Raw genomic sequence first — 22,537 nt, forward strand, 5'->3', positions numbered from 1 at the left:
TAAAATCTATCTATATCTCCTGGTGTAAAGGGATCCACAGCAACCCTTCCCTGGGTTATTCCCTGAATTCATTCCTTTACCCCCTTTCTGCCATCACCACCGCCCCCCCCAACCCAGCAGCTCGCTGCCTCCCGCCGCATCTCCTCTGCCTCTCTCCGAATCTCTCCCTGCTTCTCTGGTTCTGCCCTTCCCCACCCCCCTCTAGGCCTCTCCACTCCCCCTCTCCCTGGGTCCCCCTCCCCCGGACTACAACCCCCAGGCGCCCCCAGCCCCGGGCGCTGCGCATGCCCCCTGCTCCCCGCCCCCTCCCGGTTCCCCCCTCCCTCCCTTCCTCCTTACCTCCCTCCGCCCCCCTCCCCCGCGCTTCGGCTCCCGCATCCCTCCATCCGAGCCTGTGCCGCAGCCGCATCGCCACCGCAGCCCCGGCAGAGCCGAGCCCGGCCCAGGCCCCTGCCCCTGCCCGGCCCTCGGCTCGCCACCCCCGGCCCCGCCCCCGTCCGCGGGCCCCCCCCCAGCGGCTCCGGTGCCCCCCGGCGCCCCCAGACTCCGGCCTCCAGCACCGAGGCAGGAGGCAGGGAGCAGCAGCAGAGGCAGGAGGACGAGGAGGAGGAGGAGGAGGAGCCGTCGCAGGATGAAGGATCGGACTCAGGAGCTGCGGAGTGTGAGCTTGGGGGTGGGGAAATGGGGGGGCGGGACCCCAATATTGGGGGAGCGCGTGGGGGTGGAGTGGGGGAGGTGCTGGGACATGGGGGCAAATGATGGGACTGGAGGTTGGTAGTAGGGGCACCCCAGTATCTGGAGGCACCTGATGTCTCCAATGAACCTGCATTTTGGGGACAGCGGCTGGAAGAGGTTGGAGGCCATTAAGACTCAAGGGGGCAGGAGAGATTTCAGGGGCCTTGGATACCCACATTCCCAGGAGAGCCCTGGGGTCAAATCTGGGGATGGGAGAGAGTGAACATCAGGAGAGAATTGGAGGGTACTGTCTGTCATCCCCTGGGCAGATTTGCGGAATGAGAAAGATGGGGGCGGTTACTGGGCCAGGCTGAGTCTAGCGGGACCCAGATTTGGGGGGTGCTCTGGGGAAGGACACAGGTTGGGCCAGAGATGCCAACACCTGGCAGCGAATGAAGTGGATGTTTGTGTGTGCACGCGTGTGTTGCTCCCTGTGGGGAGGGGGCACCTCTCAGAGGCAGGGAGGGAAGTGGTGGCCTCAGGAGACAGCCAGAGGGCCAAGGCCTGAGATTGGGTGACCCCAGAGGTGGGAGTTGGGGCTGCAGAGGAGAGGGGGAGGAGGTTCCATGCACAGGGCCACGGAACTGGGTTTTGTGACATGGACTGCTTTGCTGGGGGGAATTGGGGCATTCTGAACAGTCAGGGGCAGGTTGCTGTGGACCCCTGGTCTGCAGGCCTGAAGAGGCCTAGCTCCAGGAGTCTGGCCAGGCAGTATGTGTTTGGGTGACAGGGGGAGGAGGGCGGCACTGATGTCCGCAGTGAAGGCTGCTATTTGGAGGGGCTGGGGAGTGGGGGCTTGATAAGAATGGTTTCTGGGGTAGGGAGAATGCTGGGGGATTTGTAGAAATGACCTGGGGGCCCAGGAGGCAAAGCTGACAGCTTGCTCTGTGCTCCAGGCCTGTGGTGTGATGTTACTAAAGTACTAGCCCCGGCCATGATGTATCCTGATGCACTGGGTCTCTCTCAGGAGCCTGTTGGTGGTTCCCTGCTCCCAGGGTTGTTACCCCATTTGACAGATGAGGAGACTGAGGTTTGGAGGTAGCAGGAACTTGTCCAAGGTCACCAAGCAAGTGGGTGGGAGGATCAGACTGGAATCTGGGTTTCCAGTCTGGCAAGTTGACATGTGTCTCTGCTTTTTTGGTCTTTGAAACAGAAGTCTGAACACTGGGGGTAAAAAGCTCTGTCTTTGGAGAGCCCCTGGATATGGGGGTGGGAAACCAGATTACAGAAAACAAGAGGAAGGGGCTTGAAGATAAGTGACTGTCATCTCTGGGGAAAGACGGGTTGGCAAATGAGAAGGAAGAAGAAACTGGTGGTTGAATAGGGAATTTTGAAGTTTTCTTTATTAAACTTCCACTGAATGTAAGGGTCAGGCATCTAGAAAATGGCAATAATAAAAACAACTAACCCCCTAGTGCCAGATATTGTTTTGAGTGTTTTATTCATATTTACTCATTTTGATCCTCACCTCAACCCTGGTACTAGTCTGATTCCATTTTACAGATAAGGAAATTGAGGCCCAGAGACATTAAGTATCAGGGATCAGCGTTCTGGATCAGAGTCACATAGCTAGTAAAAGGCAGGCAAGCAGCTGGCTCCATCACTGGTGCTCTAAACTCCCTTTCTCTCGCCATGCACTTTTCAAAGCAGGTTGCTGTTTGTAATCTCATTGGACCCTCACTGACCTCCTGGTAAGGTATGTGGACTAAGAGACTACCTCATTTTAAAGCTGAGGAAACTGATGCCCAGAGTGGTGAAATAACTTGCCCAAGGTCACACAGCCATCAAGTGAGGAATGTGAATTTGAACCCAGATCCCCTGCTGCCAGCACAATTCTATCACTCTAAAACCCAGAGAAATGGAAAGCCATTGAGGTGAGGTAGTGGTGAAATCGTGGTATTATTGGGGGGGGGGGGGGAGGCGGGGAAGCTCCAAGACAAGGATGGAAGGGGAGGCAGGGCATGGAGTCCTCTTCCACATGGGTGAGGGAGGCAAGGAGGCCTGTCTGCTGGGGCTGCAGGGGGTAGGCAGTGTTGGGGGGGGGGTGGCATGGAGGGGTAAAAGGAGTTGGGTAAGTGCTGGTGGCTCTGGTGTTAGTCACAGCTCAGAGAGACTGGAGATTTGGGAGGGGGTGGGTGGGGTGGGGAGAAGCTGCCAGATGTAAGGAGTGCAAGGGTCTCCCCATCAGAGTTGAGAGCGAGGAGACTGGGAAGCAGGAGAGACCGGGCAGGGTGTGGGAGGCCTGGTTAAGAGGTCTCTGAGATGCTGAGAGTAGTGGGGGGCAGTAGTGGGAGGGGATGTCAGCTCAGGGGACCTGATCATCTTCCCAACATTACTTTCGAGTTCCCCTGGGAACTCAGATCTGTTTATCAAATACCCTGTGAGGGCACAGATTTGGGAGTCAGACTGTCTGGGTTCAAATCCTAGCTTTGCTGCTTCCTGTGTCACCTTGGGTTAAGTTTCTTAACCTCTCTGGTCCTCAGTTTCTTCATGTTTGAATTGGGAGTAATAATAGTACCCGTTTGCAGGATTGTCCCAAGGATTGAAATTAGGTAATATCAAAAAGTACCAAGAAGGGGCCTGGGCACAGCAGGGCCCTGTGAGTGTTTATTATTCCACATTTGACTTGCTTGTTTCCCTTGAACCTCATATCAGCCCCCTGGGATGGGCAGGATGTGACCCCTAATTTATTCTGGAGTAGATTGAGGGCCAGAGAGGCAACCGGACCAAGGTCAAACAGCTATTAATGGCAGAGCTAGTGTTGCACCAGGGTTTTCTGTTTTCCAGTTCACCGAGCACCTTTGGGCATGAGTTGGGAGGTGCTGGACTGGAGTGGAGGCTATGATGGGGAGTTAATCCGCTGGATTGTTGTCCCAGGGTCCAAGGAGCAGGGCCAGGGTCAGGGCCAGGGCTCAAGAGGAGAGAACGGGAGCAAGTGAGTTGGAGAGGAAGATTAGGGAGGGAGAGAAGCCTGTGGGGTTGCATGGTGGACTGTGGAGTGGGAAGGCAGGAGGCCTGGGGGGTGGGGAAGATGAGGCCTGTAGGGAAGGAGGCTCGAATTTGAGGCCGGGTGGGAATGGGGGCCGTTAAAGGACAAGTCACACTCTAAGGACAGGAACTGAGTCATCTATGTAGTACTCAGGTATGGGATAGGCACAGTGAGGACTTTCAGTGGTAGACCTGAAATAGTGAAAGAGCAGCCCCGTGTGAGAGGGCAGGGATCAGGAGAACCCTGGTGATGGACCACTGCCCCCCAGCTGCACAGGGCGCATTTCTGCTGTGCAAGCACAGCAAGTTCACCCCTGCCTCAGGGCTTTTGCACTTGCTGTTCCTTCTGTTGGTCCCCCAGTTTTGAACACTCTTCCCTCTGCCTGGACCACTATTCCCTCTGACTTGAATTCTGTGTCATCAAATGTCACCCACCCCCAGAAAGGCCCTCCCTGACCATCCTGGGCCACCCCTGATAGCCGTTTCTCCCTCTCACTGGGTTCATCTCCCTCCTTGCCAGTTAGCATAGTCTGAAATCGTCTTGTTCATTCTTCGTCTCCCTCCGATAGAACGTCAGCTCCTTGGAGGTAGGACCTTCTTCCTGTCTTGTCCACCTCTGTGTTCTCAGCAGCAGCTAGAGAACTTGGCTCAGCTCATACATAGCTGCCAGGTGAATGAATGATTCAGTGGGGCACAGGGAGGATGAGGAAGGGAGTAGGTGGGTAAGGAGGGAGGGCAGAGCGGCAAGGTTGGGGGAGGGAGGGCGATGCTGGGTGCTGGGAGGGCAGAGAGGCCCAGTCAGGGAGACAGATGGACAGGAGTGGGGGTGCGGTGGAGAGAGGCTGCTGCCTCTAGATCAAATGATGTTTGCACCCCTGAGGAGCACCTGTGAGCATGTGTGTGCGGTGCGCATTGGCACACGTGTGTTTACATACACACACGCACACTCTGACTTTTCTGTCACCCAACACCAGGCTCTCTCTGCCTCTGTGTTAGTCACCTTCTTACCATCTGTCTCTGATCTCTGATCTCTGACCTGCTAGCTCACTCTGTCCCCCTCCTTCCATCCACGCATCTGTCTATGTGGTCTCCCCACACCAACGTACACGAGGGCCCTTGTATCTCTGATGGGGAAAGACTGAAGCTAGAGACTTGGATCTGATGCCCCCTATTCCCAAGGCGGTTCCAGAAGGTGCCCAGGACCTCTGCACTCTGTCACTTCATCCTTTCAAGCACTTGAGGAATTGGTGAGTAGGAAGAGCAGCGACTGTGAGTTTAAACCCAGGTGCCGCCCTGTCAGCACCCCATACAGCACCCACTGGATAATCTTGAGCAAGTCACTTAATCTCTCCGTGCCTCAGTTTCCTCATCTGTCAAATGGGTATAAGAATCGTATCTACTTCATGGAGTGGTTATAAGAGACACTCAAGGCACTTTGGACAGGGCCCAACTCACTGCAATCTGTAAACACGTGTTAGATTTCTTATCTTCTTCATTTTGCATATGAGGAAACTGAAGCTTGAATTGTCTGTAAAGCAGATCGAGCGCATACAATCATCTTTTTCTGGGTAATCTCATCTGCGCATAGCCTGCATTCTTTTAGGCTGGCCAACTTCTTCCAGAAATGGAGGCCATGCTCATTAGCGAACATGCACACTGCAGAGCAGGGAGGGCCCTTGGTGCACCAGGCTGCCCTTTTTGCAAATGAACTGGGGCTCAGAGAAGGACTGAGATTTGCCTAGGATCACAGAATAGGGCAAGGGAAGGTAGAACTCCTGGCTTCCTGTCTGGGCTCTTCCTGCAGCCTGGCCCCTTACTGGTTATCTCCCCTGGCCACAGGAGTTCAGCAGTACTGGAGACACAGCAGAGCAGGACCTCGGGGACAGATCCTGGGATTAGCACCAGGCAAGTCAAGTCTCACCTCTGGCCTTATTTGCTGTGAAGCCTTAGGCAGGTCAGGCAACCTCTCTGAGCCTGTTTCTTCATCTATAACATGGGAGGGGCGGCAGGTAATAGCCAACCCTCACTAAACACTGCTTCTCTCTGGCAGCATTAGGCATTTTTCCTGCCTGGTTTCATTGCCTCCACCTGCCCAGCATTTGGAGTAGACGTTATCGCCATTCAGTGAATGCAGAGGCTGAAGCTCAGAAGGCAGAAATCTTATGGCTTTGCAGCTGCTAACCTGGGCAAGTTCTTCAGCCTCTCTGTGCCTCAGTTTCCCCATCTATAAAAGGGGGCTATAATAATATCTACCTCAGGAGGCTATTGTAAGAATTAAAGGGACAAATGTACACACAGGGCATAGAATGGTGCCCAGCTCGTTCTAACACGCTTTGTAAATGTTTGCCATAATTATAATTACGCTAGCCAGTGATCTTTATAGACTTTACATAAAGATTAAATGAGATAACAAGAATATAAGACCCATGTGGAAGGTGTTATTATAAAATAATATTTTCCTAGGATTTCGGGGCACAGAGCCTCACCCAGATTGGGCCTTAGCAGGAGCTGAGCTGAGCGAGAAAACACGTGGTGGCAGAGTTGGTGGAAGGAGGTGGCCTGGTCTCAAGCCTTAGAAGGGGCCGTGGGGGAGGTCTGTCTTAGATGCCTATGATTTCCAGCCCATTCAGCCCAGGTGCCCTTGGACAAGTCACTTCCCTTCTCCCCCTCTGACCTCCTGTTCCCTCATCTGTGAAATGGGGACGCTGATATTTGCTCAGCCTCTCTCTCGGGGCTGTGTGGTGAGGATCCAAAGGGATTATAGATGGAAAAGTGTTTGTACCCTGTAGAGGATTATTAGCTCTCGGGCCTCTACCTTTCTTCTTCTCTCAAGGACAAGTCAACAGGCAGCCAGGGATGTCCCAGGGCAGAACCTAAGGGAACTGGCTCTGGGAACAACAGTAGAGAGGGAAATTAGACTTTAGAAAATCAAAAGTCAGTGTGGGAAAGGGACAGAACAGGAAAGTTCCCAGGCACCTGAGCCAGAGACACGCCTCATGACCAGTGGGCAGCTGGGCAGAGGGCCGAAGTCAGAGAAGTGGCGGAGGAATGGCTTTGGCTGTAGGGGAGGGAGACCTTGCGGGGCAACTGGCTTGAGGACACAGTATCAGGGGAAGCCAGTGGGTCCTCAGAGATGAGATGAGCATCCCAGAGCCTCTCTGGGCCAAAGTTTATCAGGATAGCCCTGGGTCTGGTGGAGACTTGAGAAGCCTGACGTCCTATCAGAGTCCCCGAGCCCGGCCTGGTATTACCTCTCCTTCCGAGGGCAGCTGTGGGCAGACGGAGGAGCTTCCCTTTCCCAGGGGATGTTTGGGATGGTCTGGAAATTAAATGTAAGTGCTGAACACATTTTCTGACATGGGGTGGGGCCCAGCGTCTGTGGGGAGAATCCCTTGAGTTCCATTTGGGCAGGAAGCTGGGGTGGCATTGAGAGTGTGCAGCTGGAGGGCTCCTCCCGGTGCTGCTGGGGCTCTGCTGATTCCGAGTTCACTTGGCTGCCTAGATTGCATCTAGGTCCCATCTGGCTCTGTCTAGGTTCGATCTGAGCTTGTCTGGGATCTGTCTGCCCCGAGTCTAGTTCGGTCGAAGCCTGTCTGGTTTCTGTCAGATCCTGTCTGTGATCTGCTTGGACCCTGTTGAGGTTCCGTGTGAGTGCTTGTCTTTAGATCCCAACAGGCTCTACCCCAAGTGGACACTTTTGGATCCTGTCTTGATTTCATTCAGGCTTTTGTAGTCAGATTATTTTGGCTAGGTTCTTTCTGGAGGTCCGGGTGAACTCTGTTTCAATTTCTACTGGGGCCGATTAGAGCTCCTCATGTAATTAAGCTTGACAGGCTCAGCTTTTGTCCTCAGACTTCTGTCCCAAGCAGAGAAGAGTCTCAAGCCCAGAGTGTGTAGCACTGGGGAGCCCACCCTGTCCCCTCTCTTCTTTCCCAGCTCTGAATGAGTGTGCCGACCTGAGGGTCAGAGAGGCACAGAGGGCCCTCCCGAATGTCCCTGGGGGTGCCACACGTGTCAGAGGGCAGCTTTGCCGTGTGTGGGTGAACGTCAGCATGTCAGCGTCTCTCCGTGTGGGTGTCAGTGGGCCTATTTCTGTGTGTCTTGTGTGTCAGCCCTTCTGTCCGTGTCACTGGTCTGTCTGACGGTGGCGGCGGTGGCGGTGGCGGTGTGGGTGGGTAAATCCCTTTGTGTCTCTGAGCCCTGGGGGTGGAGGGCTGAGCAGCTGCAGGTTGCAACTGGGAAATCCAAGCAAGTGAGAGTAGGTGGGTGTGAAGTTGGGAGAGGCTGGATGAAAGAAGTGAATACGAGGGGCAGAGCAGCTGAGGGGGTGAGCGCAGGCAGCGGGAGGAAGACGCAGGGAGCCGGGGAGGTGGGGGTGCTGCCTGTGGCTCTCCTCCAGCCCTCCCTGGACTTGACTGCTTGCTCAACTTGGCGCCCGCAGCTGGCAGTGAAGTGACCTTGCACAGGGGATGTGGCTGCGGCTGGCAGGGTGGAAGCTGGAGGGGAGCAAAGTAAGGCCTGGGCAGGAGCGGCCGGAAGGGATGGTGGACAGGGTCAGGATCCTGGGCCTCCATTCCAGACCCCAGATGTTGCAAGGCTGACGTTTAGCCAGTTCATATGATACCGGTTCACAGCAGCTGTCCTGAGTGTCACCCACCTCCAGGGTGACTGGGCCAATTCCACCCTTGAGAGGGTGCCTTTTTCTGATTCCCTCCACCCTGTCCTTTGGGCTGTTGGCCACCTGGCTTCCGGGACCCCGTTCCACAAGAGAGCCAGTGTTCATTCTGACCGCTTGGTGCCCTTGCGTATGACCTGCATATGACCTGCCCCCCCGCATATGACCTCTCCCAAGACCTCTGCTCTGAGCCTAAAGCTGGGAGCATCAGACTCGGGGTAAGGACTGTTCATGGATTCTGCCTTTCTTGCCTCCCAGGCGAAAGACAGTGATGATGAAGAGGAGGTGGTCCATGTGGATCGGGATCACTTCATGGATGAGTTCTTTGAACAGGTAACTGAGCTTCCGATGCTCTCAGACCCAGAAGCTGGCCCCCAGCCAACAACTTCCTTTGCCCTGTTCCCGCCCCTGCTCTCCACTTCTACACCCCCTTGGCCCTTAGATCTTGCCCATTTACCTGAACCCTGACTGAGCCCCCGGGGTCCCCTGCCTGGCTCAGCGACTTGGCTGGGTATAGCTGATTTGCTGCTCCAGGTGGAAGAGATCCGGGGCTGCATTGAGAAGCTGTCAGAGGATGTAGAGCAAGTGAAAAAACAGCACAGTGCCATCCTGGCCGCCCCCAACCCAGATGAGAGTGAGTGCTGCTTCTGGGTGGCTGTAAGGGGGATGGGGTTAGACAAGTAAGGGAGTGGGGTAGGGGGTCTGGGCTCCCGTCCGTACGTGTCATCCTCTCTGGCTCTGTCCCCAGAGACCAAACAGGAGCTGGAGGACCTCACCGCAGACATCAAGAAGACTGCCAACAAGGTTCGGTCCAAGTTGAAAGGTGAGGAATGCAATCCCCAGACTAAGGAGGAAAACAACTGTGCCCTCGTTGGACCAAACATGCCTTTCTATAAGGAACGTCTACAAATTTCCAGGACCCAGATTCCTAAACAGTGAGAAAGCACAAAACCCCCAGATTCCCCTCCTTGCTCCAGATTCTTTGGAGAAAGATACACAACAAGGAAGTGAGGGAGGGGGGGTTTTGTCCAAGTTGCGTCTGCACTCTGCTGGATCCATCAGCATGAAGGTCCACCAGAAAATACAGTCTACCAAGTGGCTTTAGTTTCATTAAATCCTTATTTCTCCAGAACAGGTGCCGGGCCTAGCGCTAAGCACCCAGTAGGTGGGCTCAGCAAATGCTTCTGAATTGGTATCGTCGGCTCAGGACAGATTGGGCTGTGTGGCTGACATCAGGAGCTGGCAAGCTTTCAGGAGGGACCTGCCAAATGCTTATGTATTTGCTCTAATTTAAGGACTTGGGTGCTGGTAATAACCACCTTCCCTCAAAGCATTGTGGGTTGGGAACCTCCTTGTCTGCTGGTGCCAGGGGAATAGCAGTGTTACCGTGAGGTGGTAATTCGGTATCAGAAAACATTTGCCAGGCACCTACTTTGTCTGAGGCACATTGCTGGGCTTTGGGGAAGAGGTGTCATGTCGGATGCCTGGCCTTGAGCATACTAACCTTTGTCCAGAGAGAGGAGAACAGGGACTCCATGCCTTCCCCGAGTCAGTGGGAGGTCATGTGTGAGCCTCCAGTGCTGATCTGTAAAAATAAGCCCTCTTTACACTTGTGTGCTGGAAAGGAAAATGGCCCAAACTGGGAGCGCATTAAGTACAAATCCAGACAGACGGAGTTCAACTTCCATCATCAACTCAGTTCTGGACAGCTTCCATCATCAACACATTCCTCACCTCAACTTTCTCATTGGTACAGTAAGAAAAACAGAAGCAATTTCAAAGCAGGTTTTTGGTTTTGTGTGTGTGTTTTTTTTTGTAGCAATTTTTTTTTCCCCTAAATGAAATCTTACAGAGAACTCCAGTATATACAGCACGTAAAAGTCATGCTGTTCTGGCTGTACTGGGGTTGGGAGACCCAGGGCCCTACCCGCCTCGCCTCCCCTTTACTCCTGGCAACAGTCCTTGAAGTTCTTTCTCAGAAGCAGGGTTCCATGGAACACCATTTAAAAATTCCTGGGCTCAAAGATTTCTTTGGGCCCATTGAGCTCTGACCTTAACACTCTCTATAAGACCAAGAGGTGGCTCCATGGATCATGAGTCCAGGAACAGACCAAGAAAGAACCCAGAGACAGTAGGAGTGATGTAGAGAAGCTGACCTTCCAGGCCTCCAGAAAAAGAGAGGAAATTTTCTTCTTCTCCATCTTTCTCCAGCCATTTTGGTGGCATGAGCTTGGGCTTTGTGTGTGACCTTGGGTCAGTTGTTTTACCCATTTGAACCTCAGCTTCTAGTGTAAAACATGGACTGAATTCCTAGGATTGTTGTAAGAAGTCAGTGAGGTCCTGTAAAGGCCCCCTCACTCCATGGCTTGGCTCTAGTCCCAAGTCTGACAATAGGGTCCCAGTACGGGCCGGAGGCTCTGACTTCCCTGGGTGTGTGTTCCTGTGCTTTTCCAGCAGCAGGTGGGCCAGAGGTGTCACTCAGTTACTGTGCCCACCATTGCAGGTAGGGGAGCATCGGGGGTGCTATTCAGCCCCATATCTCCCCTGCTGCCAGAACAAAGAAGTGATGTTCTCAAGAATGGCCTGGAGGCCCTTCCAGGTCTGGAGGGCCTGGTTGATTCATCCCTGCTGCATTTTCAGAGCACTGTAGATCTTATCACACACAAGCTCTTTTTTAGAAAATCTGAATGATAGATGTTAGGAGTGCATGATCCAGAAGCAGGAATCCCAGTTCATCTGTGCAGCTTTCCCAGAACATCTTGTAGAAGTGAGAATTCCCAAATTAGGGGTCACCTTGCAGGGCTGGGGGAGAGCTATTTTCTATTGGAACATCCCTCCCTCACCCTAGGATTTTGGAAGAAAAGGGCGGCCACTAGAACCTGACTCACCTGGAAGTGCCTGCCTTCTGCCAGAAAAACCTCAGGATGGGTTCCTGCCCTCTTTCCAGAGGCCGTAGGAAATGGAGAGTTCTCCACATACTGGAGACCCTCCAGTGGACTGGGCCCACACCCCCTCAGTGGGGTTAAGCACGAGTTACAGCTGTGGGACTTTCCAAGACCCAGCACTTCCTCCTGAACAAGTAGCCCCTTTCTGTCTGGTGACCCGCGAACCCTCAACCTCCCCTCCTACCTGCCTTCCAGACGCCCTGAAACGTCTGTCCCTCTATTCACCCGCCTCCTGCCCCTGCCCCTTGGATCCTCTACTGTCTGCCCTCGCCATGGGTGTGACATCTCTTCACAGGCCTGGGGCCTGCCTCGGGGTGTCGACCTTTCCTACGTCCCGGACCCCTGCCCCACATGCCCCGGGTCTCCCGCCGGTCACTGCACCCTCTCTCCCGTAGCGATCGAGCAAAGCATTGAACAAGAGGAGGGGCTGAACCGTTCCTCCGCGGACCTGCGCATCCGCAAGACCCAGGTAGGAGGTGGCAGCCTGGCGGGGTTGGCGGGGAGCCGGATCCGACGGGGGAGGACTCCTGGCGGGAGCCAGGCGAAAAGACAGTGGGCGGGCCAGAGCCGAGCAAAGCGCTGGGCGTGGCCAGTGAGGAGCCTGGGCGGGGTTATGGCGGGAGGGCGGGGCTGGGCCCTGTCTCCCAGCTCTGGTTGGGACCCCGCTGGTTAGCGAGTTGAATGGGGGACCTGGCGCGGGGGCGTCCAGGGACTGAGTAATTGTCTAGGGTTGGGATCGCAGCGCGAGTTAAAGAAGGGCCATAGGCCATCTCGGCTCTTCCCCCCTCCACTGCCTCCTTGACCCCTCCTGATGTGTCTGTACCCCTACCCTAGCACTCCACACTCTCCCGGAAGTTCGTGGAAGTAATGACCGAATATAATGCGACCCAGTCCAAGTACCGGGACCGCTGCAAGGACCGGATCCAGCGGCAGCTGGAGATCAGTGCGTGTGCCCCCTTTCAAAATCCCCAGGCTTGCCCCAGCCCTCTTCCAGGCCCTTCCTCTCCCTGGAGACCTTAAGGCCAGGTGGGGGGAGGGTGGGCTCCTGGGCCTCTGCCCCATCCCACTACTTCAGGCCCCCAGACTGGCCCAGTCCCTGAGCAGGGAGGGCTTTCTCTCCACAGCTGGAAGGACCACGACGAACGAAGAACTGGAAGACATGCTGGAGAGCGGGAAGTTGGCCATCTTCACCGATGATGTGAGCCCCGGGTGGGGGTGGGTCTGGTTTTGGAAAACATTTACTCTCTTCCCTCCCCAAGCCGAGGCCAAGCTAAGGTCCTAAATCCACCGTGGAATAACAAAGAGTGGGAAGCCAGGACCTGGAACTGGGGAATTCCATGGGAGCAGAGCAGGAAGGCACCCCCATAAAAAAGGCCAACCTTTTGAGTAACCAGATAATGTTCTAAGCCCTTTACATATTGACAGTTACCTGCTACCTCATTCAGCCCTCACCACCACCCTCCGAGGCAGCCAGATTTCAGCGATGGGGTTAAATAACTTGTCTAAGGCCCCAGAGCCAGGATCCGGACCTGCGGTCTCCTGTCAGGACTGGGGCTCTTCAGTGCTAAGATACACTACTCCCTCCTGAAGCGGGTCATTTCACCAAATGACTAATTTGCCTACATGGTGAAAAAAATTTTTAAAGTACCAGTTTTACTTTTGCTGACATTTTGCACCCTGCCCTTGTCATCTTCAGTGTGACTGGATGGGCTTCCCCACTGTAGTTCTTTCTCTTTGTAGATTTTGCCTTGGCCTGCCCAGTTCTGTCTCCCTGCTTCTGCTGGCAGAATGGCTCTGGTTTAGATTTCTAGACCAGAATTCAAGTATGTTCAGTGACTATCTAGCAGTTTTTAGTAAATTGTTATTTAGAGAACTGATCTTTGTTAAATTAGCTTTGAGCAATTGATTAGGGCCCGTTAACCTGGAGCCCTCCCAAACAGCTCTGCCCAGTCTCTCTGTCTGAGAACAGAGAGGAGCTTGGTGGGTTCCAAGAGGACAGAACTGATCCCTGCCAGCAAAGCCACCATAACTGCAATGCAAACGCATCATTACAATGCAGGGTGGTTGGGATCTTGCCTGAGGGATGCCCTGCCTGCAGACAGGCCCTAAGGTAGTGGTTAACTACTGGAGTCAGGGAAAGATTCCTGGGGGGAATAGCATTGAGCTGTGCTTTAAGAAACAAGGAACATTTGGACATGGTGAGATGGGCAAAGGGCCCACTAGACAAAGGGTACAGATTGAACAAAGACAGGGAGAGGGAACCACTTGCCAAACAGCCATTGAATGATTTGGGCTCATAGAGGATATGTAGGAGATGAGGGCAGAAAGGGAGACTGAGCCCTGGCTAGAGTAAAGGTGTGTAACCTGTGGTGGTGGAGAGTGGGGAGGAATAGAGGAGAGCCCTGGAGGGTTTTAGAGCAGAGGAGTGGCTCCTCATGGAGCCTGAACAGTGAGGAGTTTGGGAAGAGAGTGGCCTGGCTCAGGCCAGGTTGTCTGCGGGGAGGAGGTATATCTGATTGTGGGTTGGGATCTCTCTCTTCCCCTGACTCTTGAGGGCTACAGTGCATTTCTTTTTTTTCTTTTTTAATGTTTATTTATTCTTGAGAGAGAGAGAGAGAGAGAGAGATACAGAGAATGAGCAGGGGAGGGGCAGAGAGGGAGACCCAGAATCCGAAGTAGGCTCCAGGCTCTAGGCCCTGGGCTGTCAGCACAGAGCCTGATGCGGGGCTCGAACTCATGGACCACGAGATCATGACCTGAGCCAAAGTCGGACGCTCAACCGACTGAGCCACCCAGGTGCTCCAGTGCATTTCTTTATTAGTTCTCCCCCATCTAATGTCACAGGGGCTCCAGAGTGGGCACTCTGCCTTCTCCTCTAGTCCTCCTCTCCTACTTGCTTTCACTGTTGTGTCCTCTTTCTTTACCCTGTCTGCCTTTGACCAGATGGGTGCCCCCGAAGCTAGTGGTGGCTCTGCACCCCTATCTCTCTCCTCCCTGGGCTTCCCAGATGTGTGTGTGTTAGAGGAAGCCCTGGGTGAGGTGGTGGGCTCAGGTTGGTTTTTATTTCTTGTATCTTAACAGGCCTCTGTTAGTGCCTTACTGTGTGCCAGGGACTGTTGTAATCAGCGTATACATATCAACTCACTTAATGTGCGCAACTGTGGGAGGTGGGCACTGCTATTATCCACCTTTTCTAGGTGTGGAAACCGAGGCCTAGAAAGGTTAAACGGTTTGCCCACAGTTAGAGCTGGTAAATGACAGTCGGATTTGAACCCAGATGCTCTGGCTGCAGAATCCAAACTCATGGGAGTTAAGGGTGGTCTGCAGCTCCTCCCCCCTGTCCCCCACCCCCATTGCCCTAGATCAAAATGGACTCGCAGATGACAAAGCAGGCACTGAATGAGATCGAGACGAGGCACAACGAGATCATCAAACTGGAAACCAGCATCCGAGAGCTGCATGACATGTTTGTGGACATGGCCATGCTCGTGGAAAGCCAGGTACTGCCTTTCCCGCACATTCTAGGAGTCTGCCCTACGTCCCTGGGGTTCTTTCCTTTAGCCCAACCCCTACCCTGTCCTGTGCACATCTCCTCTGCAGGGTGAGATGATTGACCGCATTGAGTACAACGTGGAACATTCCGTGGACTATGTGGAGCGAGCTGTGTCTGACACCAAGAAAGCTGTGAAATATCAGAGCAAGGCCCGGAGGGTGAGCTGGGGCGGGTGGGCCTGTGGGACAGGTGGGCTGGGCTGAGCGGTCGGGGCAGGGCTCAGGCCAGGGCTGAGGTGAGTGATGAAATCCAGAGGGAGGCCTTATCTCTGGCTCTGACCTCTTCCTTTTTCTGTTTTCTCTCCCCTCCTCTTTTTCCTTACACCTGCTTCCCCATCTTTCCCTGCATCTGTCTGTCTCCCTTTATCTCTCTGTCTCTCTCCTCCTTCCTCCCTGTCACCCTTTCTGCCTGCAGAAGAAAATCATGATCATCATTTGCTGTGTGGTGCTGGGGGTGGTCTTGGCGTCATCCATTGGGGGGACGCTGGGCTTGTAGGCCCCCCCATCTCTCCCAGACCCTTCCCCCACCACATTGGGAGCAATACCCCCACCATCCCCTTCCATCCCCTGCTCCAGGCTCACCCCCAAGACAGACCCAGGCAGCCCCCCCTTCCCACCCCCCGTCAGACCCTGGAGTCCCTGGACCTCACCCCGCCATGGACCACCCCTGCCCCCGCACGTAGATAGCAGCAGGCGTGATTACACATGCACACCAACATGCATGCCGCCAGCACATGCTCGAGACGTGTGGACACCCCAGCGTGTGTGTGTACGTGTGTAGATGTGTGTGGAAACACCAAATCACCCTTCTGCCCCCCCCCCCCCCCCGCCGCCTCAGGTCTGTGTGTCTTCTGAGCTTCCCCCTTTCACTTGGGTTGTTGTGTGTAGACTGTGGCCGGGTATAACACAGCAGCCCACCGAGCCCCGCTCTGTGTTCTGTGAATAGATGCGTGTGTGTGTGTGTGTGTGTGTGTGGCCACAGATCCACAGACGCACAATTCGCGTACATGGAATTTTGCGTTTGAGTGTTTGAATCCAACACAACAGCGCTTCTTCCACGGATCCCCACCTCCCCCATGTCTGCTATAGGTAGGGCCGGTCGTGAGTGTACAGACGCTCACACTCACATTCCCAGAGGATCCAGGTGGGCCCAGACACACACGGGCCATGGCAGACACCCCAGTGTGATGTGAAGCAGACCCTCCTGGCTTAGGCACCCCAGGGGCTGGCACGTGTCCCAGGGAGCGTGTGTGTGCATGTGTGTGCATTGTGAGCCTGTGGAGTTTAGCCAAGGTGAGTGGAAGTGTGTAAATAAGCTAGCTCGGCCTGTGTATACGTGTGCATTTCCCCCAGCAGGTAATGTGAGGAATACGTGTGTGTGTGTGTGTGTGTGTGTGTGTGTGCGTGCGCGTGTGTCTCAAGGACGTGCCTGAAATTTGATGGGTCCATATTGTGCGCTGGACACCCATTTTGGGTAGGCCCAAAAATACACATTTCTGTGCTATGTGGACTACGTCTGTGTGAGAGTGTGTGCGCGTGTGCCCACGTGTGTGTCTAGAGGCTTTCTACATGGTGTGTTTCTGCCCGCCTGTGTGTTATATGCACACACGTTTGTCTTTAAAGACGCGTGCCCCGTCCAGGTTTGTTTATCTGGACGTATCTGCCCTCTCCCTCTCTCCCCGGAGCTGCTGACCAACATCTGGTGTGGTCACACACCGTCCCATCAACATTGTGCAACTGCAGCTTCCTGCCCTGCCAGGTTTCAGAGCCCCTGTGCACACGTGCCCACACGCCTGTGTTTCTCTGTGTCTCTGCCAGAGGGTAGACCTTTGTTGAGAGCGGGTGCACCTCGGTGTGCTCACGCATGTCCGGGCTGAGGGGGCCTCGTGCGGGGGGCCCACTGAGGCACATGCATACACACAGGAACATGCATGCTCCCACGGGCGTGGTGCCCTTTCAGGCTGCACCCACTTGCATGTAGATGCCACCCAAAAGGGCTATTTGTGGGAAATGTTACTGACGAGGCGAATGTCAAGGGCCACCCCAGACAGATCGAAAATTAGGGCATTCCTGCCTTCCACACATTTACCTCCGAACTGGCCAGGGCTTGTCCTCACCACCACATCTGACACTCTGGACTCTGACTCAGGGACTGGAACTGTTATTTCAGGAATACTGGAATGGCCGGTTGGCAGCAGCCACTCAGGGTGAGCCGAGTCCCAGGACCCATCCCCTGCCGAAATGTTGGCAATAGCTATCCCCCACCCCCCTGCCCGTCCCCTGGGTTGAGATTGAAGGTGAGGGCACAGGCCCGAGCTTCTGAGGGTGAAGAAAGGGCCCACTCCTCCCTCACTGTGTAGACAGCACATGCACTATGCGTGGAGGGTTGGGGGGTAAGGTTGGTGGCCGGGCCGCAGGAGATGCATGAGCAAAGGACCCACATATACAGGATTGAACACACAAGAAGTACGCCCTGCCCCAGGGTTGGGTGTGTGTGTGCAGATTGTCTCCCGGGGTCCCACTTCATGTGATGTGGTGTGTGTGTGTGTGTGTGTGTGTGTGTGTGTGAGAGAGAGAGAGAGAGAGAGACAAAGACACAGGGAGACAATGCGGATGTGACCTTCTGGAACACAATACCCCTCCCACCCTCACCCAGCTCAAGTAGCTTGACCCTGCCTGTGTGACGCCAATATATGTAACCCCCAAGGTGGGCTCTGTTGAGGAGGGGAGCCTGTCTGTCCCTTCCAAGAATGTCCTTCTTCAGGACAGGCAGTTTGCCCCAGTGTCTGATTACAGCCCTCCTGCTCCCCTCTCAGGCTTCTTTGGGGACATCAGAGCAGGCCCCAGCATCCCCACCCTTTTTCCTTCCTGCTGCCTAGCCAGGACACCCTTGTGGCCCCGGTGTTTCCAGAATTCCTACAGCCTTGGGGCCACAAGAACGAGGGTGGAGCCACGGCTGGAATGATGCTGTTGCCTCCTTGAGTGGTATTAGGCCCATAGCTGTCCATTCCTGGGTCTCCATTGGACTAGAGGATCCCCGAGGGTCTGCTGTGCCCCACCTTCTGCAAGTCCCACAGGTCATATGATGTGTTTGCTTGTTGGCTGCCGTGTCTGTACGTGTCCTGGAATGTTGTCTGGGGGCTGGTGGCTTTTGCATGTTCTTGGACGAGTGTGCTGCTCACCCTCCGTGCACCTACGACCTCCAAGCCCATGTGTGCCCTGTGGGTGGTCCTGGGCCTGGCCAGGGCTCGCTGCTTCCCCGTCCCCTTTCTCCCTAGCCCCGCCTCTCATGAAGCACACTGCGTGTCCATCCCATGTGCCTGTGGGTCGATGCACGCTCTTGCCACGCCTTGAGCGTGTGTACATGATGTGTTCTATGCATTCACCCTGTCCCCCCAGCCTGCCCCGCAGAGGACAAGATGGGTGGCGCCCGGCTCCCTTCTTCCCCCCACCGCCCCCTTCCCGCTGTGCAGCCGTGTGCGTTGGCGTGTGTTTCCGTGTCGCTGGCGTGTCACGTGATGTAGCCGTGTTTGCTGACATGAGCCCTTGCCCCTCCTGTTTCTCCGTTGGTTTCTAGAGCTCTTTCCCTTTCCTCCCCAGAGGGGACAGGACTCCTGGGGCCTGGCTGGGGGCCCAGAGCCAGGCCACCCTCTCCTGTTAGCCCTCAGAGTCCCATTTCTCTCTATTGGTGACCAAGTTGCAAATGGATAAAACACAGGAAAATTCTGCCCCGCCCCCTGCCCTGCATGTCCTGTCCCCAGAGCACCCCCACCCCCACCCCCACCCCGGGCCGGGTCGGGCCCCGTGGGACGGGAGAAATAGCAACCAATCCAACAGCGGGCGTGCTGTGTGCTCACTTCCTTCTGTCCCCACACGGGACGGGCGCCGTGGGGAAGGGGGAGACATGGTGGGAGGCGGGAGGGAGACCTGGACAGGCAGATGGGCACAGGCTTGGATAAGGAACTTTAATCTAGGGCTTGGCCAGGTACAGCATTACCAGGGCATCCTCAGGCAGAGATCGAGATCGAACATTACTGCAGGAACTAATTTGGGTGGAGGGGTGGGAAGAAGGGAAAATACACAGATTTGCGTAGGCTTCATTGAAAAGAGCTGTCCAAAGGTGATCAGTGTTTGAAAATAATGGGACTGTGATCCCTGAGGGAGGGCCAAAGGTGGTGACAGGAGCCAGAAAGTATCTTCACTCTGAATCCAGGCCTGAGGGTCACACCTGGACACAAGAAAGCCAGCATGAAGCCCATGGAACTCCTACTCACTTCCTGCTCGAAAAGCCAGAAATGGGATGGGCAGTTGAGAACATCAGGGGAATCAGACATCCGCCAACCAGCCATCAGGCCTGGGTTGAGAGTGAAGACATGCCTGCCCCAAAACCCTGCCCTAGAACTTAGACGCATCAGGACATGGACTGAAGGCTCATGGGATTAAAACTGTGGAGAGCTGTAGGATAACCAGTGTGGCACCAGACCCCTCTTCCAGCTCTAGAATGCAGCCTTCCCTCCCCACCCAGGGTTTGAGGGCTCTGGACCTGGATGGATGTGCCATGCTGGGCTCCAGGGCCCCAGCTCCACTGCTAAGGGGCTGAACCCTCCACGGCCTGTACCCAGCGGATGGTGCGGGTCCGGCTGTCCTCCCACGAGAATAGGGGCTTGTAGCCGAAATGGCGCTGGGCTTTGTCGGTGCTCACGGTGAAGGTGGTGTTGGCCACGGCCAGCGTGTAGGGGTTGAGCAGGGGGGCGTAGAGCAGCAGTGGCCGCAGCAGCCACTGCAGCAGGGCATTGAGAGTAGCCAGGAGCATCAGCAGCCAGTAGGGCACCAGCAGGCGGGTGTCCACCAGCCGCAGCCCACAGGGGCCCAGGAACTCCATGTTGAAGTCCTCGTAGCTCTTATAGGGTGATTCGTCATAGCAGAAGTACACCTGGCCGCCCATCAGCGCAGCTCGCTGCTCCAGCTCTTGGGCTACCAGCACGTGCATCCAGGCCACATTGCCTGCCAGTGGAGGAGGGGAGGCGAATGTGCCCCTGAGCGCCCTGGAGACGACGCAGACGCTGCTCTCCCCTGGGCAGGCCCGTGTCCAAGCCACACCCCCTCCGTGGGCTCACGTAGGCACGCCCACATAACCACAGCGCGGGTGAAGGGTGCTTGCTCCTCTGCCCTGTAGCCACTTGCCCTCCCGGGCCGGCCTGCATGGATGCTACTTCTTCTGTTGGCCCTGTGTAGATGCTGCCCCTGTCCTCTCCTGGGGAGGGGCCGCTCCCGTAATTGCAGTCCTGTCCTCAGCCTGTGGCATGTTTTCTACGTTAGCCTTCCCAACTCACACAACTGCAGTTTCCTCTGCGGCCGGCGCAAAGCCTGCATCTCCGTCTACTCTGGTCCACATATGGCTCACCCTTTTCTAGCCAGGGCACACACCGCCCACCCGGGACCACATGGGTCCTGCCCTGTTCTTAGCCTGCCTGCTGTGTAGGCTGGGCCTTACCCACATAGACCCGGCTGTGCTCCACAGAGGCTGGGATGGCCCGGAAGAGCCGACCCCCCAGACGAAGGCCCTGGTGGTAGAAGTCCCTCATGATCTGGTGGCCTTCGCCGTAGATGCCAGTGGGACGCAGGGCACATGTCACCAAGGACAGTCCCCCATGGACCTGGGGGCAAAAGGCAGGCACGGCTAAGACCTAGGACCCAGAGGCCTGAACTGGCCTCCTCAACCTGGAGATTGGATACAAAAAAGTCCTGCTGGCCCTGGCTCTGCCTCTGACCAGGAGCCCTCCACACCCCCACTTTGTGTCTCTTCTCCTGTCTCACCTTCCTTCCATTGGCTTCCAGGACCAGCCGTTCAGCTTGGGCCTTGCTGCAAGGGTAAGGGTGTCTGTGTATTGCTTCATATGGGGTGTCTTCATTGCCCCTAGTTGGGGGAGAGGGAAAATTCTTTTTTTTTTTAATGTTTTACTTATTTTGAGAGAGAGAGAGAGAGAGAGAGAGAGAGATATCAGGGAGGGGCAGAGAGAAAGAGAATCCCAAGCAGGCTCCATGCTGCCAGCACGGAGCCCGATGTGGGGCTCGACCTCAGGGTTCGTGAAATCACGACCTAAGCCCAGATCAAGAGTGGGACCCTCAGCCGACTGAGCCACCCAGGTGCCCTGGGGAGAGGGAAAGGTCTTAATGCTGAGGGGAGATGGGGCTCTTACAGTATCAAGGGGAACCTCAGCTTACCTGTAGAAGGGGTGGCCTTTGATATTGGGCCCCACAACTTCCATGCTGCTCGTGTAGACCAGGAACCGTGTTCCAGTCTGCACACAAGCCTCAATCACGTTTTTTGTGCCTGGGAGAGGTGGTGGGGAGAGGGTGTACCCGAGCTAAAACTTCCTCCCTCTCTGCATCTTTCCTACCCACCCCCATCCCCAATTTGGGTGAGGGCCCGTGGCTTCCTTCCCCAGGTCCCACAGCGGGTCAGTGAGGGCTGCTGACCTGCTATTACAGGGGCAGGAGTACCCAGAGGACAGGTTTCCACAGGAGGATCACAGAAGTCAAGGTCAAAGAGGGGGTGGGGAACAAACAGCCACCTCACCCTGGACGTTGACCTCATAGATGGTCTCAGGACTGGCCCTCCCAAACACATCCACCAGCCCAGCTGTGTGGATGACCACGTGGGCTCCAGCTACAGCCGCTGCCACCTCATGGGCCTGGGTCACATCCCCCTGGATGGCGGTCACCTGCACGGGCCCTGGTAGGGATAGGAGCAGGCAGAGGCAGTGTCAGAGCTGGGGCCACCGGCCAGCTGCTGGGTTCAGCCTACACCCTCGGGAGCCACATGTTCCCAGCGTGACTCATTCATCCCATCCATGTGCACCGGAAGACGTAAACAGGCATCATCTTTTCCACCACGGCAAAGGGAGTCCACCCACCACCCCCGTTCCCTCTGCTCCACGATCACCTGTCTTCAGCTCCTCCAGCCAGGGACCCAGGTGCAGGTCAAAGACCCGCAGCTCATAGAGCCGGGGTTCCCGCTGCAGTAGCATCCGCACCACATGCTCCCCTAGGAAGCCGCAGCCACCTGTGACCAGGTACACCAGCTTCCGGGTCTCCGCAGAGTCTGCCATGCCTGGCTGGGGAGGAGAACCGGAGTTGCCTGCCATCACCTACCCCGGTGCCAGCAGCTCACCTGTTACTCCTAGACAGGGCCTCTGGCCCAGTGGACTGGATCAGCGATCCAGGGGCCGGAGCTGCTCTTGGAGGCTGCAGCGGCCAGGCTAACCCACCCTCTGACTGCAGTTAGTGAGATAAGAAGGGGGAGGGCCTGGCATTTGGGAAGGGCTCAGGGTTTGAGCTGGAGGGGGAGGTTCTGGGACAAAAATGGAGGGTAGGAGTTAAGGGGCTGGGAAGGAAGGGAGAGGGAGATGGGGAAGACTGTAACTAGGGAAAGGGGCCCGTGGGCCCCGGCATCACCTCTGCCTACCTGCAGCCACAGTCCCAGGGTGCCCAAACTGGCCACCGGAGGAGGGACCCTCTTCTCTCGGCGCCTGGGCCAGCCGACCAACACACCGTCCCCTTCCGCTTGCTCCTCCCTCCTGGCCCATTCCAGGAACAGACACCAGCCCAGCCTCCACCCCTCTGTCCCCCGCACTCTTGC

At 55.7% G+C, this 22,537-nt stretch overlaps 2 protein-coding genes across 6 annotated transcripts; one reads left to right on the plus strand and one right to left on the minus strand.

Annotated features, from left to right (window-relative positions):
• Positions 1 to 347: 347 nt before the first annotated feature.
• Positions 348 to 15,599, plus strand: STX1B (syntaxin 1B). The gene is made up of 10 exons (XM_060649058.3): positions 348 to 661; positions 8,657 to 8,731; positions 8,933 to 9,032; positions 9,147 to 9,221; positions 11,739 to 11,812; positions 12,178 to 12,286; positions 12,468 to 12,541; positions 14,706 to 14,843; positions 14,944 to 15,054; positions 15,311 to 15,599. Exons 1-10 carry the CDS (start codon positions 632 to 634, stop codon positions 15,389 to 15,391), a joined length of 867 nt encoding a protein of 288 aa, XP_060505041.1. The 5' UTR covers positions 348 to 631; the 3' UTR covers positions 15,392 to 15,599.
• Positions 15,600 to 18,846: 3,247 nt separating this feature from the next.
• Positions 18,847 to 22,498, minus strand: HSD3B7 (hydroxy-delta-5-steroid dehydrogenase, 3 beta- and steroid delta-isomerase 7). 5 transcript variants are annotated; one of them, XM_060649045.2, is made up of 8 exons: positions 22,354 to 22,464; positions 21,842 to 22,009; positions 21,476 to 21,631; positions 21,121 to 21,229; positions 20,713 to 20,812; positions 20,390 to 20,552; positions 19,514 to 19,899; positions 18,847 to 19,123 (listed from the first exon to the last, which is right to left on the minus strand). In XM_060649045.2, the coding sequence occupies exons 2-8, from the start codon at positions 22,005 to 22,007 to the stop codon at positions 19,118 to 19,120; spliced, it is 1,086 nt and encodes a 361-aa protein (XP_060505028.1). In that variant the 5' UTR covers positions 22,008 to 22,009; positions 22,354 to 22,464; the 3' UTR covers positions 18,847 to 19,117. The 5 variants fall into 5 exon arrangements, with proteins under 5 accessions (XP_060505028.1, XP_060505027.1, XP_060505029.1 ...); XM_060649044.3 differs by having other exon boundaries at positions 18,847 to 19,899; positions 21,842 to 22,013; positions 22,364 to 22,498; XM_060649046.3 differs by having other exon boundaries at positions 18,847 to 19,899; positions 22,364 to 22,489.
• Positions 22,499 to 22,537: the final 39 nt, after the last annotated feature.

Source organism: Panthera onca, chromosome E3 (assembly GCF_046562875.1).
Source record: "Panthera onca isolate mPanOnc1 chromosome E3, mPanOnc1 haplotype 2, whole genome shotgun sequence".
In the NCBI taxonomy this organism is placed as follows: domain Eukaryota; kingdom Metazoa; phylum Chordata; class Mammalia; order Carnivora; family Felidae; genus Panthera; species Panthera onca.